Here is an 18,073-nt window from a genome sequence, read left to right on the forward strand (position 1 = left end):
AGGTGTACAAAATATCACATAGTGATAGGATGATGCAGTTTATTTGAAAAGAGAGCGCTCTCTCAGGAAGCCATGAACTGTGCTTCTTTTAGTCCTACAGTCTTTACTCATGTGACAAAGCCAGGTAAAAGCAATGTCAGAGATCACATCCTTGGGTTAGGAAGGGCGAGATCACTGAGTGTTTTCAGTGACAGGGGAACAGTAAGATGATGGTTGTTGGGGACATAATGAGTTGTGACGGAGGGTTCAGACCGGGAATAAATATTCCCTTTTTTTTTTATACATAATTTTCAGTGCTGTTATGACAGACTTTATTTATATAAAAAGGATTATAAAAACTAGATTTTTTTTTTTTTTTACACAAAAATGTCATGAAACTAATGCTAAAGTGTGAAGTTGACTGACTATATTTCACGCTTGACTCATGTTTAGTGTGAACTGAACTGACGCCACAGGGTCTCCCAGTCGGCCCACCAGGGGCTGTGGCCATGTCCTGTTAAATACCCTTTTCACACTAGCAAGCCAAACAAAACCGAGCTGAACTGGTTACAAATCCACCATAGTTACTGGAACCGTGATGAAAATAAAATATCAGAGCCAGCCCTGTATGGTGAGGGGTCAGCCCTGTATGGTGAGGGGTCAGCCCTGTATGGTGAGGGGTCAGCCCTGTAGTATGAATCAGGTGAAATCTCAATTGTCCCTCGGCCACTGAACTATACCGACAGAAGCGATATTAGCTCAGCTCAAACCCAGTCAAAAAGACTACATACACTAGTTTGTTTTACTCCAGCTTTTTAAACTTACAGTAAATTACAGGTAAATGTTGTTGTTTTAGTTTGAAAACAGGATAAAACTGATTGGGCGCTTCTCCTCCACCACACCTGGCATAAGTCCCCTTGGCACCTGGTTTCTGTCAAGTGTTGAGTTCAACATGGATGGGGGTGGAGGGAGGCAGCTTCAATGTAGTGTCATAAAATGCTACTCTTGTTAAACAAGGCAGTGAAGCAGTCCATTCTCTCTCTCAGTGTCTACCCACTCAACCTGGCAGAGCAGCACAGGTCTACTACACAAACACTTTGGCCAGGGCATCGGCCCCGGCACTTGCTATGTATGCCTTAGACGGGTGGAAGGCAACGTCATAGATGGACTCGTCAGACTTCTTGCGGTGGGCAGTGATCTCCTGCACACAGGTCTTACTGTCCAGGTTCCACAGACGGATAGAGCAGTCGTGGCCTACGGATGAGGAATGTGTTCAATAGGGAGAAAACATTTCGAAACAGAGGTACTAGCTACCTGAACTCAAAAAGAAGACTTTTCTTGTCCATACAAAACATTTTGCTACAGTGCGAGTGAGCAGTATTGTTGCTTGTACTTACTTCCTGACATCAGGTAGATCCCGTTGGGGTCCACAGCCAGGCTGGTAACGGCATCCAGGTGGGCCACCATCGCATGGATCACTTTACCTACACGACAGTACAGAGATATGGCAGGCAGACAGACAACAGTCCATAAAGAGATATGGCAGACAGAGACGTAACAGTGAGAGTAACTAGCTAAACAGTGTCCCCTACTGCCCACTTACCCGATTTATTGTCAAAGAACTTGATGTTCCTGTCCTCGTGGGCTGTGATGGTGACCGGCAGGGTGGGGTGACTCACTACCTTGTTGATGTGGTTGGCTGCAGACAGAGCTGAAAACAGAGGATGGGTCAACACAACTCACTATTAATACACCATCTGGAATGAAGACAGTTAAAACTGTTTACTTCTTCTCTGGGAGGATATATCATATATCTAGCACGGTCACAGGAGAACAACAACAAATAGCAGAATGCAGTATTTAAAAGTTCCCCAGTCCTACCACAGAGCGTAGGGTTAGCATCGCTAGTATGTTAAATAAGGCTCCAGGCTAGGGTTTCGACTAGGTTAGGATTAGGGTTCTAGTCTAAATTGTAGACTTACTGCTCTCCCCCTGACCAGCGAACACCACGGCGGTCTGTGACGTCTCCAGGTCATAGATCACAGCGTTGCCCGTGTTGAAGGACGCCACCATGTGGGCGGGGTCACAGCCGTTGAAGTCCACCGCAGTGGGGATGCCGTGCTCTGTCGTACACACAGACAGAGACACCTGTCAGTTAAAGAGGCTTTTACACCAGTACTCTCTGACCTTGGCCACTTGACACACAGACAAGTGCCAATGTCATGTCAGTGTGGATAACAAGCTCTCCATCACACTACTGGGGAAGTTCAAGTGCACAGTGTTCCTACCTTTCTCTGCATTGTAAGTGCTGATGCATGGGTTCTTCTCCTGGGGGTTCCACAGCTTGACGGTGCCGTCTGCAGAGCAGGACAGCAGGCGGTTCTTGATCCCGCTGTAGGCCAGCCCCCACACGGCGTCTGTGTGGCCCAGCCAGGTTCCAGCCAGGACGCTGGGGTCTGAGGGGACAGGGTCAGTCATACCCATTCAATAAGGGTGGAAAAACAGCTCCGTGATTACTCAATGACGTGATTGGAATAAAGTGAAGAGAAAGTCTACTAGTCAATTCCAATAATATGACAGATGAATGAAAGTATTCCTGACTTGTGTTACTGTGGTCAATGTGTGAAGGCACAGAGGAGAGACAGAATAGTGGCCATGCTAAACGTGCCAACCTTACCGTAGGTGTCATAAGGGTCCACGTTGGAGCTGGGGATGTTCCAGCACTGTATTGTGTGGTCAATCCCTCCACTGTAACACTGCTCTCCACTGGAACTCATAGCCAGGGACAGCACAGGCCCCCTGAGAAGAGGAAAGGGGACTTTTAATAATTTACAGCATTATTATACAGTGAGAGAAAGCCAAATGCAAAACAGTTGTATTGATTAATTACAGCTTTATCCTATTAGGTTGTCTTCTTTACCACTGCACCTTCTGGTAATTAGATACTTACACATGAGCTCTGAACGTGTAAATAGGCTCCACATCAAAAGAGGCACTTCTAAAGAAGAGGAAACAAACAATTCCTTAAAAAGGGTTTTCAGACCCATTTAATCTAATGATACATTCTATAATTCCATAATGACAAGATAATCCAACCATGTAAACAAGTGTGTGTGTGTGTGTGTGTTTACTTTTTGGCAGGCACAGTCTTCTGCAGGTTCCACAGTTTGAGGGTGTGGTCCTCAGACACGGTGACCAGGACAGGCTCTACAGGATGGAAGGCCAGAGCCCTGACCCCGTCAAAGTGGCTGCGCAGGGTGTACTTGGGATTCCACGTTTTCCTGAACGTGTCCTTATTGGCTGGCAGCTAAAAATAGATCGACCGCACAGGGGAGGAGAAGAGAAGGGCAACTTTAAACAAGTGTGGAGTGAAAAATGGAGACAGCTTGGTAGTGAGTTAGCAAGGGGGGAATAGACTGCACTAGAACTACTGGAGGGCGGTATGCCCCTCCACTTCCTAATGACTTGTGATGATTCTGACCAACTGTCAAAGCAAGAACATTCCCCCTCTCAACGCATTGTTATAGAGAGAGATAGAGAAATTAGAGAAAGGAGAGTGAAAGAAAGAGAAAGAAAGAGAGAGAGAGAGAAAAAGACAGAAAAAGTTGCAGCTCTGTAGAAGCCTGGGTCTGTACTGTGTCAATGGTAGGTTACGGGGGACTCTTTGGGGAGATTCACCTATTGGCCACAGCACAGACATTGACCCTTTCTCTCTCAGCTCATTCACTGTCAAGCCACTAACACCTCTGTCTGATCACAGCCAAATTACGATGTTCCTCAAAAGAACAGACATGGAAACAACCACACATTCACAGCCCAGTAAGCTATACAACATCAGAAACTCATACAGATGGGGCCAAAACAGCACAGAAGAATACCAGAAAGCAACCTGTAACCAAAATATCCAAACACTCTTAGATAACTTTCTGGATACCACATTCATTCACAGTAAAGAAGGCATCAATATAGCAGTAAAAAACATTAACATACATACATATATGTATATACACATACATACACACACACAAACGGCAAAAGAAGCACAACTGAAATTGATAAAAACAAAACAAAAAAGACCACAGATGACAAACTGGTTCGATGCAGATTGTAAAAGTATAAGGAAAAAACTTAGAACACTATGCAACCAAAAGCACAGAGACCCAAATAATGGTGAATTACACCTTCATTACTGTGAGACTTAAACTCAATAAACATAACCTCAGAACCAAAAAGGCACAGTACAACAGCAAGCAGCTGACACTAATTGAGGAGTCCAAACAAACTTATGGCAAAATTGAAAAAAGAATAATCAAAACAAGAGGAATTAGCGATACAAAATGGTGACATATGGACAACACATTTTAAAACACTCTACAACACCGTTCAAATTGACACAAACGCAGAGCAATGCCAAATTCATGAGAAGTTGAATGGATTAGAAAAAGCTATAAAGGAAAATCAAAATCCACTGGACTCCCCAATTACTGACCAGGAGCTCTATAAGAAACTTCAGGCTCTCAAATTTAAAAAGGCATGCGGACCTGATGGCATCCTAAATGAGATGCTCAAACTCACTAGTGCAAKATTTCAATTGGCTATATTAAAACTGTTTAATTTGATCCTGAGTGTAGGTTATTTCCCTGACATCTGGAATCAAGGACTCATAACCCCAATCTTTAAGAACAAAGACAAATTCGACCCTAACAATTACTGAGGCATTTGTGTGAACAGTAACCTGGGGAAGGTTTTCTGTAGTATTATAAATGTAAGAGTTCTAAACTTCCTTAATAAGCACAATGTCTTGAGTAAAAGCCACATTGGATTTATACCAAAACATCACACAACTGATCATATTTACAACCCTACACATCCTGATAGATAAACATGTCCACCAAAATAATACCAAAATATACGCTTGCTTTATCGACTTCCAAAAAGCATTTGATTCTATTTGGCATACAGGACTGTTCTACAAAGTTATTGAAAGTGGTGTAGGAGGTAAAACATATGACATAATTAAATCAAATGTATACTGGCAATACGTGCAGCATTAAAATTGGATTTTTCAGAGAAAATCCAGATCTCAGGGAATGATTCAAGGTTTCAAAGACCTCTCTGATGAGAATAGGCTACCCGTCCTGTTGGGGGAGGACGCAGAGAGCTGTGGGTTGGCAGCGCACTACATTGCTGCCTGCCATAAGATGAGGGACAGTGTCTGACAGACCAATCAACCTGCACATGTCCTCTACTGTATGCTTATTGTTATTGTTCAACGTATGGTTATTTTGACCCTAGATTATTGTTGTTACTGTTGTCCTGTTGACAATTTTGATTCTTATTATCTTAATATTGTAAATATCCAAAGTAAGCTTTGGCAATACGTCCATTGTTACGTCATGCCAATAAAGCAAATTTAATTGAATTAAATGAGAAAGAGAGAGCGAGAAGGGAGGGGTTCAAGGGTGATTGAGGAGATAGAAGGGCAGGGAAGTATTCAGAAGAGGGTGGGGAGTGGCAGGGGGGTGTTCAGAAGAGGGTGGGGAGGGGCAGGGGGGTGTTCAGGGTTCAAGGATGGCAGGTGGGAATCGTGGTGCTTACATCATAGCTGTAGTCGGCGTCGTCATTGGAGACAGTGAGGTCAGCTAGGTCTCCCAGTCCCAGGACACTCTCCAACACATCATCAGAGCCCATGATAAAGGACTTGCCCCCACCTGAGGGAAACGGTAAGGGCTCGGCTAAGAACAGGACGGAGAGGAGGAGGTTTTATTAAACACCATACAGGCCACACCTAGACAGAGACAGAGATGCTTGGTAACCAAAGAGCTCAGCTCCTCTCAGCAGGGTGCTAAAACATTCACCTAAATGGGAAAGACTGCAGCACACTAAGCTGCTAGACAGAAAATATTATCTTGCCATGTTAAACACTAGTAGAAAGTTAAGTATTCCCCTGGGTAGACGTCAAAGCCTGAGTAAAAAATGTTGATGCGTGCAATGAAACAAACAATTTCCTAAACAGACTAACACTAAAGATGGCGGAACAATTTCTGCATAGTGCATTTCCTGATTGCTAAACTTCTAATAGTTTGCTTAATTTCAATTTGTGACAAAACAAGCAAGTATAGTGTAGGAAATTATTGTACCATCTAAAACGCTATGAAATATATTTTCCATAACCCCAAAATATGATATTTTCAGCTGATGTACAAAACCGAAAAGGTGCAAAAATTAAACTTAACCCCGTCTAAAAAACGGAAGCATAGAACTAGCGCACATAGAACAGACCTACTGCTTTTTAGACTTGCTATCAATGAGCATGACAGATCTATAACATACAATTCTATGTGAATTTGGTCAGGTCGCCCAAAAAGTTACATATTTCAGCTTTAACGAGGAGAAGCAATGACACGGGTTAGGCCTCCTGCACAAAACTAAAACAAATAGACCAGCACTGTATAGAACAGGGTTCATTTCATGACTAATGAGCCTGACTGGTGCTCTGTACGCAACCCTTTCTCTCAGCCACTGTGAAGCGTTGTGCTGAGAGTAATGTTGAGAGTAGTGCTGCCTGAGGGTACTGTGACTGACCCTAGAGTCTGTGATTAGAACAGGGCATGCAGCAGCAGTGAGGTGTGTGTGGCAGGGCCAGGGGAGGGCTCAGAATATCCTGTGCACAAGTGAGGAGGAATGCTGACGCAGCATTGGCGCAATTGAGATTCCACAGGGTGGGCCTTTCTTGATGCAGATCAGAATAACCCCCCACCCCAGTTCAATTATTATCTACCACTGGCCCACACATAGACATGTATCCTCTACCTAACACTCACACACACAGTCCACAGATCTTCTACCAAACACCCATATTGGCTAACAAATTGGACTTGGCGCATTTATGCCAAATGGACATGGTGCAAAATGGGGTATATCCAGTAAATTCTTTAGAGTCTGAGAAGTTGGGGGAGGGGGGTGCTAAGCTGACATATGGAATTGTTTAAAAAAAATGTCCATACTATGTATGATTAGGCTATTTGATTTGGAATTTTAGGACCCCTTTAGGTATATAAAAAAATATATTTACATTTTGGCCTTTACTAATAAAGCCCATAGAAAGGGATTTAATAACACATTCATACATGGCAAAAAGGACAATCAAAAAATACTTCATAAGAAACATCTAGGATTTAAAAAATTGGTTTAACTTTTTTTTAAACAGACATTTAACCCTTTTTTGGGGTATGCACAAAACTACCTTCATACTTCCATTCGTTTTTTAAAACTTGTACTGGTTACCTTCAGACAAGTTCTGTGACACTTGTGGAGGTCGGAGAGCAAAACATGTGTTCGTGAGAATCTCCTCTTCCACAGTGGGTTCCCATTAGCTTGTACGTCAAACCGTACTTACGCTACAGACATTTTCTTAAGAATAGCGATTTCTGGGATATCTCATGGTGTGACAAACACCTCTTTGGCTCTGCCACCTTTTACAACAGATGCAGAAGTGCAACACCGCCGGATGCGGTGGATTGAGACACATCCGCTGCAAAAATATCTGAGATCTCTAGTTTAAACGGACAGATTTTGATGGGGTTATTTTTGTTATGTAATTTAGACTGACGCACCGGTGCAGCAAACGACTCCAGGGAGTTTAATGTAACTAAATGTCATCTACATAATCCCCAAAAGTTATTATTTATCATGAGGGCCATAAACAATAATTAGTAATGCTGCATACTCCAAGAAAGGTTACAATCTCACCTGTCCTGTAAAAATAGTTATAAATTGCTAAGGTGTAGTCACTTCTGAGGACACAAGCTCATGTACACAGTACAAATGATAGAAATATGAAATACAGTATTGATGTATTTCCTATTCAACTAAACTGTATGAATAAGACTTGAAATGATATGCTTTCAAAATATAGCATTATCAAATGATAAAACGACTAACCTTCCGTATAACTGTAAAATACATATTTGTATGTTTAGTGTTAGAGAAAATGGGCATACTTTCTGAAGGTCTCACTTGATCAAAACGTCTGCCGCTATTGCTGTGAAAATCTCACCGAGCTCTAGCTTCCTGAACTTCTTAGGAACTTGCCTTTCATCTCATATTAATATTATCCATCTATGACAAACAAAGTGCTATATATATATTTTTTAAATCGATTAATTATTGTAGATGAATCGCTATAAATTGATCCCTGAATGTGCAACCATGATGAAACCACTCTCTCCTGCTGTGCAACAATGTAATGATTGCAGATATGTCAGTGGCTGTCTTCAGCCAGGACTTGATGGACGGTCAGAAGAGCAAATGAAATGGTAGGAGGGACATCCCAGCTTCAAGTGGTTTCAGATTTCACATCCTATTCCACACAGGCTCAGAAAACATACTCTGTCAGTGGGAACAAGGGCTATCGCTCAATGCAAGGCATTTCGATCTACAGTGTCCACATATTTTATTATCGAAAATGACTGTCAGAACCGGTACCAGAACCATGCAGGTCCCCTAAACAGAGGACTTTACATTTATAAGTTAGCTCTCAGCAGCTAGTGAGATAGGTATCTGATATCCTCTTACCCCATTCGGTCCCGTCCCCTGAACTCCGGGCCTCCCCTGCTCCCTCTCCATCCTCAGAATTCACCAGGAAGTCAAACTCCTTCAGAGCCTCCTCTGTGTCGGGGTCATCTGGAAGGTCAGAGGCCAGGCCCTCGTTCCCAACCTGGACAGAGGACAAACATACAGTCAGGTCTGGCACAGTGGGATTATAAGATATAGAGAGTTAATACAATAATTGTATTAAAAGTTTTTTTTTAACTTACAATACTTGTAAAATAAAAGTATATTTTACAATACTTCTATTTTCCATATTCGATTTTAGGAGACTAGTGCTTTGTATGTTCGTTCCATATGCTCTTGTACCAATGTAATTGTGTTGACTTCTTTAACACAGCAGGCATTTAAAGGTTCTCTCTTGATGAATATCAACATTTAGAATCAGGTCTGAAGAAACTAGTCTAGTGTCAAGAACACCGCTTTGGTCTTAGTAAGCCATTATTACAACCATTTACACAGTGATGACAGCGGTAGTACATTTAGAACAGCATTAGGAATGGTCTTTTCACTTATGACCAGATGTAATCATCTGTAGCAAAGAGGTTTTCACCTTTATCTTATGCTTTTTTATTGTGTGTTTGCCACTGTCTATATCCTCCATCAGGTCTCCTTCCTCATCATCATCTTCATCACTGTCCTCTGCGTTTTCTAAGAAGTTAAATGTTTCCAGAACATCTCCTGGATTCCTAGTAAAACAGGTAGAAAACTATTTAGAGCAATTCATCACTGTGGATGATTTGATTATTCACATACATGGCACAGGTCTGGATGATGCATCTAATGCTATTCAGAGCAGACGGTTCTGAGCACAGAGGCAGAATGTACAGAATCAATCAGAAATCTGCTATCTGGGAAGTCGCCAGGAAAAGTGAACAACATTGTGTCAGTTGGATAACACCAATTCCTTCAGACAGTCACTGAAGTCAGTGGCAGTATGCATGATCAGATGAGGCCTACCTACCTACCTTTTCATATCGTGTCCCTTTCGTTTGGCTGGAGACTCCCCTCCATTGAGGATCTGATCCAGGTTCCTGTTTTCCACGGAGCCATTCTGCTCTGAGCTGGACAGGCCCAGTAACGAACGCACTCTCTGAGACCGCACATCTAGTATTGTGTCCGTGTAACCTACTTCCTGAAGATATCTGTTGGGACAGAAAATTACACATAAAAATGACTTAGCTAACTAAGTAAACCTGGGCACGTATTCCTAAAGCGTCTCAGAGTTGGAGTGCTGCTGTAGGATCAGTTTGACCTTTTAGATCATAAGGAATAAGATGACAGACAAGTTGGACCTTATCCTAGATCAGCACTCCTATTCTGAGATGCAGGCCCGGATGGGAATTCATCTTGATCAATAAGTAAGCGTGTTAGCTGTATGAGAGGCCCTGTAAACCGTGTGTGCTGTCTGTAGAGTACTCACTGTCTGAGGAGTTGTCTGCCCTGTTTCCACGTCAGCTGACTATTCTGAGGTACAGCAGGGACCTCTGTGTCTTTGGTATCTTCTGTAAACACAATAGAAACGTTAATGAAACTGCTGTATAGCTAGCTGTATGTCAACATATTATATTTGTCATCATTATGTTTTATTGCAGTTCAGAGGAGGTCCGTACCTGATTCAAAGCTGGGCATCTTAACTTCACCTTGATTTAATTCTGTTCCATATTTTAATTTATGGTATTTTGCTCTAGTAGTGTAAAGACAAAGTAAAGAGATTAGTACATGTGGCGAGATAATAAAGCATACTTTGCAGTTATGCACAACATTTACAGGCAATGTATAAATGTCAGGCATTGAGGTAAATGAGACGAAGATTGAAATGGGCCTTACATGGACTCATGTAAAAAGTGATTAGGTAGTAGGTAGACTCACCTTTCTTGCTTTAATGCATATTCTAACATCTTTATTCTTCGAACTAGATCATTCTTTAAATTTTCTTGACCCTTCCTTTCTCCTTGTAGGAATGCTATTCGAGCCTGAAAGAAACAAGAGAAGAAAAAAATAAGAAATACGTTTAGCGTCTGCCGATAAAGTCAACATTATATTCTCAACTTTGATAGCACTACACATTAAAAGTAATATTTTGTGGTGTATCAAACACTACTGAATTATTTAACATCAGATCTGTTTCAGAGGCAGCAACAACTTCATCACCTAGTACTACCACTCTTCCTCTTGTCCTCATATTCCATTCAAAAAATTACTCCATCAAATCTTTGTATCAAATTCAACTTGAATTATTCACACAAACAACCCACATGTAGGGGCTTACTATTCCAGCTAGGGACCCTGTACAACAGTGGTCACTAACCTTTTCTGAGTCAAGATCACTTTCGCAGTCAAAAAAGCAAGCAGAGATCTACGGCTCAGATTATTTTTTTTAATTTTTAAACATGACTTTAAAAATATATGACACTAACCTAATAACAGTTCTGTAGGAATGAGGTTTGTGCAGTAGGCCTAATACATTATCACAGCATATTGGCTATATGCCTGGCCTGCAAATATTGTTCTCAGACCACATTATATATCAAAACTCGAGCTTTGATAACAAAATAGATCAGTTGGTGAAGCACTTGAGGCACAGCTTAGCATAATTTGAAATAACTCACTTTTTATTTTTTTATTTACTGGACTGATGGTATCTGCATCTGATGGTCATGGTGCGTTCAAGCCAACAGGGAACTCTGGGAAAGATCGAGGTCAAATCATGACTTCAGTGAACTTCAGGTCGAAAGTCAGAGCTCTCGAAAGATGCCAGAGGCTTCATTAGTTTCCCCAAAAATTCCCAGTCGGATCTAGTTTTTTCCGAGTTCCCAGTTGTCTTGAACACACTGAAGTCGGATATTTGAGTTCCCAGTTGTTTTTAACATGGCAATAGTCGCAGCAGATGGAGAGTAGCAAAGGGTCCGCCTCAGTCCCTGCGCTCTCCTTCATTTCCACCGGTGATTGACCAGAGAGAGGAGACAGTCTTCCACCTGATGGCGAACCTCAAGTGGCACAGCATCTGCCTCAGCACAAATTCATGTTGTTTCTATGACTAGAGAAAGTGAAATACTCCTCGATATTAAAATAGCTAATAACAAAAACGCAGGGCTATCGATACACTTGGCTACTCACTCATTGCAGCTGCAGCGCGAGTGGAAGTAGAGAAGTGCATTTAATGTTTTGTAATTGTGTTTAATAAGAACTATTGACAGTGCTGAATAAAACAAAACAAACTCACTCATACAAACAGCAGCTCTTTGCTGCATTCTTTGACAGTCTCTCACTGGTCATGGTTTTAAATGTTATGAAATCTCACGTAGGCTACTAACAAACTTTGCTGTGGCCGGGGTCATGGAAGCTGAAGGTAGGCACAGTGATTTGTGCTATCCGATTGGCCAGCGCAGTAAGTGCACTGGACTTAGCCACAGATCTCCTGGTCCACCGGGTAGGCGGAGACAAATTAAAATGGTTAAAAACAGGAACACTTTGCTTACCCGGTGCACAGGGCTTCTGAATTAAGTGCATCTACCACCAACCACACAAAACAAAGAAAAAAGAAGAGCAAGCCTTTATGCTTTTATCAGTGGCTTTTCAACAGAAATGTTTGGTGATGGACTAGGAATGCCTTGAACCATGTTAGTTTATTGGTGAAGTGGACACCAAGGAACTTGAAGCTCTCAACCTGCTCCACTACAGCCCCGCCGATGAGAATGGGGGCGTGCTCTGTCGTCTTTTTCCTGTAGTCCACAATCATCTCCTTTGTCTCTCCCTCAACGTGTTCAAGACAAAGGAGATGATTGTGGACTGTTGTGAAGATGGCACAACAAAACCTATTCCCCCTTAGGAGACAAAAGATTTGGCATAGGTCCTCAGATCCTCAAAAGGTTCGACAGCTGCACCATCGAGAGCATCCTGATTGGTTGCGTCACTGCCTGGTATGGCAACTGCTCAGCCTCCGACCGCAAGGCGCTACAGAGGGTAGTGCGAACGGCACAGTACATCACTGGGGCCAAGCCTCCTGCCATCCAGGATCTCTTTACCAGGCGGTGTCACAGGAAGGCCCTAAACATTTTCAAAGACTTCAGCCACCCTAGTCAGACTGTTCTCTCTGCTACCGCACGGCAAGCGGTACCAGAGTGCCAAGTCTAGGTCCAAGAGGCTTCTAAACAGCTTCTACCGCCAAGCCATAAGACTCCTGAACATCTAATCAAATGCCTACCCAGACTCTTTGCATTGCCCCACCCCTTTAACACCGCTGCTACTCTCTATTGTTATCAACTTTAATAACTCTACCTACATGTACATGTTACCTCGACTAACCAGTGCCACCGCACATTGACTCTGTACCCCCCCTGTATATAGTCTCGCTATTGTTATTTTACTGCTGTTCTTTAAGTTCTTGTTACTTTTATTTCTTATTCGTATATATTTTTTTAAACTGCATTGTTGGTTAGGGGCTCGTAAGTAAGCATTTCACTTTAAGGTCTACACCTGTTGTATTTGGTGCATTTGACTATTGAAATTTGATTTAGAGATCAACCAGTTGTTTGTGATCAACCGGTTGGTGACCACGGCTGTACAACATTGACCCTAGACATTTTAAATTTCTCTCTAAGAGTCACTGTGGATGCAAAAATAGAGCTAAACTAACAAAAAGCTATAAGGCACAGATGAATTGGGGGAACCTTGGTATAGACCTGGCGGGTCAGGGTAGGACTGCAATTAGCAGTGTGTCTGACTATCCTCAGATCAGCAGAGCAGCAGGCCCAGGTTGTAACACAGGCCTCTCTAGCACCATCACCCCTGTAGGGGTGTTCAGTTCATACAGAACTATTTAGCTGGCCCTCTTCTCCTGCTCAACTCTGTACTGCTAGGGAGTACTGAGCAGCTGTGAAACCCAATGCCATTTAAAGGGTAGCAGGCATGGGGTATTTTTAGTCAGCCGCCCCTTGACTGTAGGGGCAGTGCTCGACTTGGGCAGGAGCTCTTGGAAGCAGAGTACCAGCACTTCGAATGTTCTACTGCTTGAGCTCCTGCACCTATATAGAATATTAGACAGCTGCCCCTAAAAACCCCTCTCTTGACTGTTTGGGTGTCATGGTGCCCATAGCGACCCAGTTGTAAATTGACAGGTAAACCGGAGACCGATTTCCATTCCGTAGTCATGGAGACTGAGAAAGTGTGGTGCCCTGGCTCTGACATAGTGACTCCACATCTTGGGCCACCGGCTAGCTTACATAACAGTTCCTTTGCTCTGGTATTAGACCATACCAGCAAAGAAAACACTATGGCGGTTCTGAACCATTGACTCACCTGGTCTAGTCACTCCCTCACAGTAATAAGATAAGACATAAGTCCACATTCAAGGAGAGAAGGAGTAAGAGATGTAACTCTCTACAGGAAAACATGGGAGAACTGGGGTCAATTTTAACAATAGGATTCACTTCAGTCGACTGAGATCAGGTCTCTTAAACAGAACAGTAATATTTTGTGTACGATATTCTCTTCCTTTTGCCTGCTTTCTTGGTAAGCAAGTCCAAGGGCCAAATTAACGTCTTGCTATTACCAAAAGCATGGGAGGTCTGGCCAGTCAATGTTAGCTAGAGGGAGAAGGAAGGTTTCAGCTGAACGAACAGCTGTGTACACACTGGAACCAACTCAACAGCCAGGGGACAGAGTAGTCTGTTACACAAGCATGCTACTAGCTCTGCAGATACAGCTGGCTACAACGTTCTTCAAATAAATATCACTATGTGTAGATTTAATATACAGCTAAAATCCAAGAGGGCATACTAATTAGTCTATTTGTTAACCTCACTTTTCAATATCCCTGATAGGAGCATGGCAGGCATAGTTACAAATACAGTACACTAATCAGAGATCAAATCTTAACTATAATCATAGTTTAAATGTTACAGCACTACTGCTAAAACCACTTTGGGAATCCCCCCTGCCCGAAGGACCACACTTCAGATACCACCTCAAACCAATCCCAGTGCAGCTAGCAAAGCCAGTATAGGCCTAGCTGCTATGTATGTGTGAGGTCACAGCGTTGAGATGTGTAATGGTCAGACTGGGGACACAGCGTGAGCTCACAGACCCAAGTTAACATACTGACAAAGGAATGGGCTGTATTGGAACAGGAATAGACATTGCCGCCTTTTGGAGCTTTGTTGTCCCCAACGTATCATATACCTACCACTTCACTGCAAAGGAACACCGCTTAGGCCTATTCACACATTTGGATACATTTAGGGCTGTATTTTGGATTCGCCTGTCTGTCTACTTGTTTGTGTTTTTGTGTATAAAATCCATCTTGCTTCAATAAACAACGAATAAACATAAGTCAGTGAACTCATATTTTCAACTATCTAGGTTTCACAACGCTGGCCTAAAAATAATACCTTATTATCAGACAAGACTGAAACTGTCAAATGCATACACACAGTTTGCACCGTTTTTAGGAGCCGAGATAGTCCATTAAGTAGAACAGCTATTTTCAGCGTGTCTACTTATAGATGTTATGTATAACCAAGAAAGAACTGTGGAAGTAAATGGCAGTGTACTACTAATTAACACTGATGCTTTAAGGATAGAGTGCTGACATAGTTGTGCACCACCATACACATCCTGAGGAAACACCTGCGCCCAGTGGAAAAATACATCACCCACCAAATCAAGCACAATGAAAGAATGGCGTGAATAATAAATTATTTCTGTGTGTGCAGTCAGTGTACTAAGGTATGAATATAGGCCTACATTGAGTTAGTGATTTCAATTTCATCAAGAGAGAACAGCATGTTATCAGTTGGATAACATAATCCTGTCAAACCTTCATTGTGGTGTTTAAATACTCAGCATCAACATATCAAAAATAAAACCCAGATAGAACAATCACTGCGTCTGTGTGTTAATAAACATTTTATTTCCAAGACAGATTCTGAATAGAAAGGGCCCTGTCAGTGTACCATTTCTCTGTCTGTCTGCCTGCCTGTCTTCTACAGCCAGGGCAAAGGAAGAACAGAGCACATAAGAATGGTTCATAATATGCCCTGGATGTCTCAGTGACCTATAAAGCCTGATTTAACCCAGATACTTCCAGGCCTGATGCGACTGCTGTGGACATTGAAGTGATTTGGGCTAACAAAGCTAACTGCTTGTGGCTGGACCGCAAAGCAACTCAAACAATAGGAAAGGTGCAGCTGACCAAAATAATCTAGGCAGTGAGCTTGCTTCAATAATTAAAAATTTAAATAATGTGACCAAGACAGAAGTTCAGAAAGCATACACTGATTCATATTGTTTTATCAATAAAAAGTTTAACAATATAACAGCATATGGTTCTGCCAAATTAGGCAGGTCATAGGCTACTACTTTATGTTGACAAGACAATATTGCACTCATATTGCACTTCAAATACGGACTATGTGAAATGTAAAAAAATATATAAAAAGACCTAAGACATAAACCCTTAATCAAATCAAATTTATTTATTATAGCCCTTCTTACATCAGCTGATATCTCAAAGTGCTGTACAGAAACCCAGCCTAAAACCCCAAACAGCAAGCAATGCAGATGTAGAAGCACATGCAGTGCCCTAAATCGGGCTCATTTTTTGGCCATCTAGTGAGGCACCCAATTACAGGGTCATAACATGTAGTTTTGTCACTTCACTAGTCCTGAGGGGAAATACACAGAGCACTACAGGGATGCGGAAGACTGTGCTGCTTTCTATCCATTTCAGTCTCTRGACTGGTGAGTCATGCTGAAGGCATGTGTCACTGAGCAAGTCAGTAAAGTCTGCCTCCACCTCACCTGGCCTGGTATGGGTTGTGTTCAAACAAAGCAGTACTCTACTCTCTGTCCCAGGCATTTCAACACTTCCACATTCATTATTATTACAATCATAAAACTGAACCAACATTCCCTTTAATCTCTGCATTCTGCAAGACAGAATTATCACTTAGCTGGTTGTTATAACAATCAGTCAATAAACAATCAATAAACGTGTTATAATAAAACCGTGCAAAATGTAAAAAATACGCACAAAAATAAGAAATAATTCCTAGCCAAGTTGGTATCCGTGAAACAAACAACTATAAAAGTAATGTAGCTAGATATCAAACTAGCTAAGTCTAAAGCCACAGATGTTTGTTTTTTTACCGTTCGTTCGTAAAGTGCATAGCCACTGTCAGACTGTGTGGGGCCTTGACAGCTAGCTAGCTTTGTTGACGTTAGCTTGCTAACAACAGGCACGAGCCATCTGACTGGCATCAGACTATGGGATTTTCGATTTGTTTGAAATAAACTTTAGAAAATATATTTGTTAAAAATATTGCACAACTGATATGATCAATAAAATGGGATTTATTCCTATTCAAGATCTATGGTTACTTAACGTGATTCAAGAGGACCCAGCCAAGTCGTCGCCATAATGACCAAACCAAAATGGCTCCTAGTCTCGGAGATTAGTTGACTGTCAGTGGTTTGATTAGATAATTCTGTAGTTCAACGACTCTAAATTGGAATACCACAACAACAAGAGTTAACATTATTAATAAAATCACGTGTAAGACATTGCAAACACATCAACCTGATGATGTTCCACTGTAAAAAAAAGAGTGACATAGCTTGCCATCCTGCTGTATGCTAAGCTAACGTTAGCTATTTAACGTTACCTGTTATCCGTGACTAGCTAGCTGGTGGTGGTATTTGATAACTAACATAATCAAGTTGGGCGGATAAACTACAGTAGACGTTTATCTATCGAAGCATGGCCACTGTATGCAAAGGGTGTAAAACAAATGTTGCACACTATCCAGCCAAAATGCATTGTTGCTCAATATAATGTTTATTTAGCTAGATAAGGTAACGTTAACCAAGTTAGCTTGCTACCTGAAGTTCGGCCCTTTCCACTTCCCAATGAGCTCTCTCCATTTCGAATCTGGCCCATTCGTGCTGGATATAATGTAGAATACCGGGGATGGTATACTGCTGTGGCCGTGGCATCTCGTCATGCTGCTGCCCCATCCCTGAGCCACCTCCACCACCGATTTGGGGATTAGCGTTATTATTCCCCTGCGGTTGTTGCTGAGGTCTTGGGGCGGCCATTCCAACTCCTCCTCCGCCGGGGTGTTCATCCATTTTTAAGAAGAGGAAAGTCCCAGCACAATTTGCTGCTTGAATTCGCCCCCCTCCCCCTTTCAGTTCACTATTCCCGTATGGATTTGACGATACCTTCCACTGAAATTCCTCGGCGACTGTAGTGAGACAGGGCTATGTTTTGAACTTGCTCTCAGTGTACTGATTTAACGACCGCCATTAGTCCGATCCTTGGATATGAGAGTCTATTCTACTTACTGCGGGGGTGAGGAAGAATTTGCCCGCACTGCATGATGGGACGTGCTCACCTTTTTATTTTTTCCTGTCATCCAAAGCAGCTCAATGATCCAAATACAGGAGCATGGCCATGTCTGCCGTTAGTACAGTTACACCA

At 42.2% G+C, this 18,073-nt stretch overlaps 1 protein-coding gene across 1 annotated transcript; it reads right to left on the minus strand.

Moving 5' to 3' along the window:
• Positions 1–323: 323 nt before the first annotated feature.
• Positions 324–17,938, minus strand: LOC112071190 (striatin-3). The gene is made up of 16 exons (XM_024138643.2): positions 17,473–17,938; positions 10,462–10,565; positions 10,203–10,276; positions 10,013–10,094; positions 9,558–9,734; positions 9,143–9,278; positions 8,557–8,698; positions 5,578–5,714; positions 3,111–3,286; positions 2,930–2,977; positions 2,657–2,778; positions 2,268–2,435; positions 1,962–2,102; positions 1,583–1,690; positions 1,377–1,463; positions 324–1,233 (listed from the first exon to the last, which is right to left on the minus strand). The coding sequence occupies exons 1-16, from the start codon at positions 17,719–17,721 to the stop codon at positions 1,064–1,066; spliced, it is 2,121 nt and encodes a 706-aa protein (XP_023994411.1). The 5' UTR covers positions 17,722–17,938; the 3' UTR covers positions 324–1,063.
• Between the last annotated feature and the right edge of the window lie 135 nt (positions 17,939–18,073).

The sequence above is a fragment of the Salvelinus sp. IW2-2015 genome, unplaced genomic scaffold (genome assembly GCF_002910315.2).
Source record: "Salvelinus sp. IW2-2015 unplaced genomic scaffold, ASM291031v2 Un_scaffold1544, whole genome shotgun sequence".
NCBI classification, from domain to species: Eukaryota; Metazoa; Chordata; class Actinopteri; order Salmoniformes; family Salmonidae; genus Salvelinus; species Salvelinus sp. IW2-2015.

Bases quoted from the DNA above. Each gene is read 5' to 3' on its own strand.
- LOC112071190 (XM_024138643.2), bottom strand. From the start codon at position 17,721: ATGGATGAACACCCCGGCGGAGGAGGAGTTGGAATGGCCGCCCCAAGA. The intron at 10,277-10,461 runs GTGAGTCTACCT...TTACACTACTAG, and splicing joins TATGCATTAAAGCAAGAAAG to AGCAAAATACCATAAATTAA. The intron at 2,978-3,110 runs GTAAACACACAC...CCTCTTCTTTAG, and splicing joins AAGACTGTGCCTGCCAAAAA to AAGTGCCTCTTTTGATGTGG.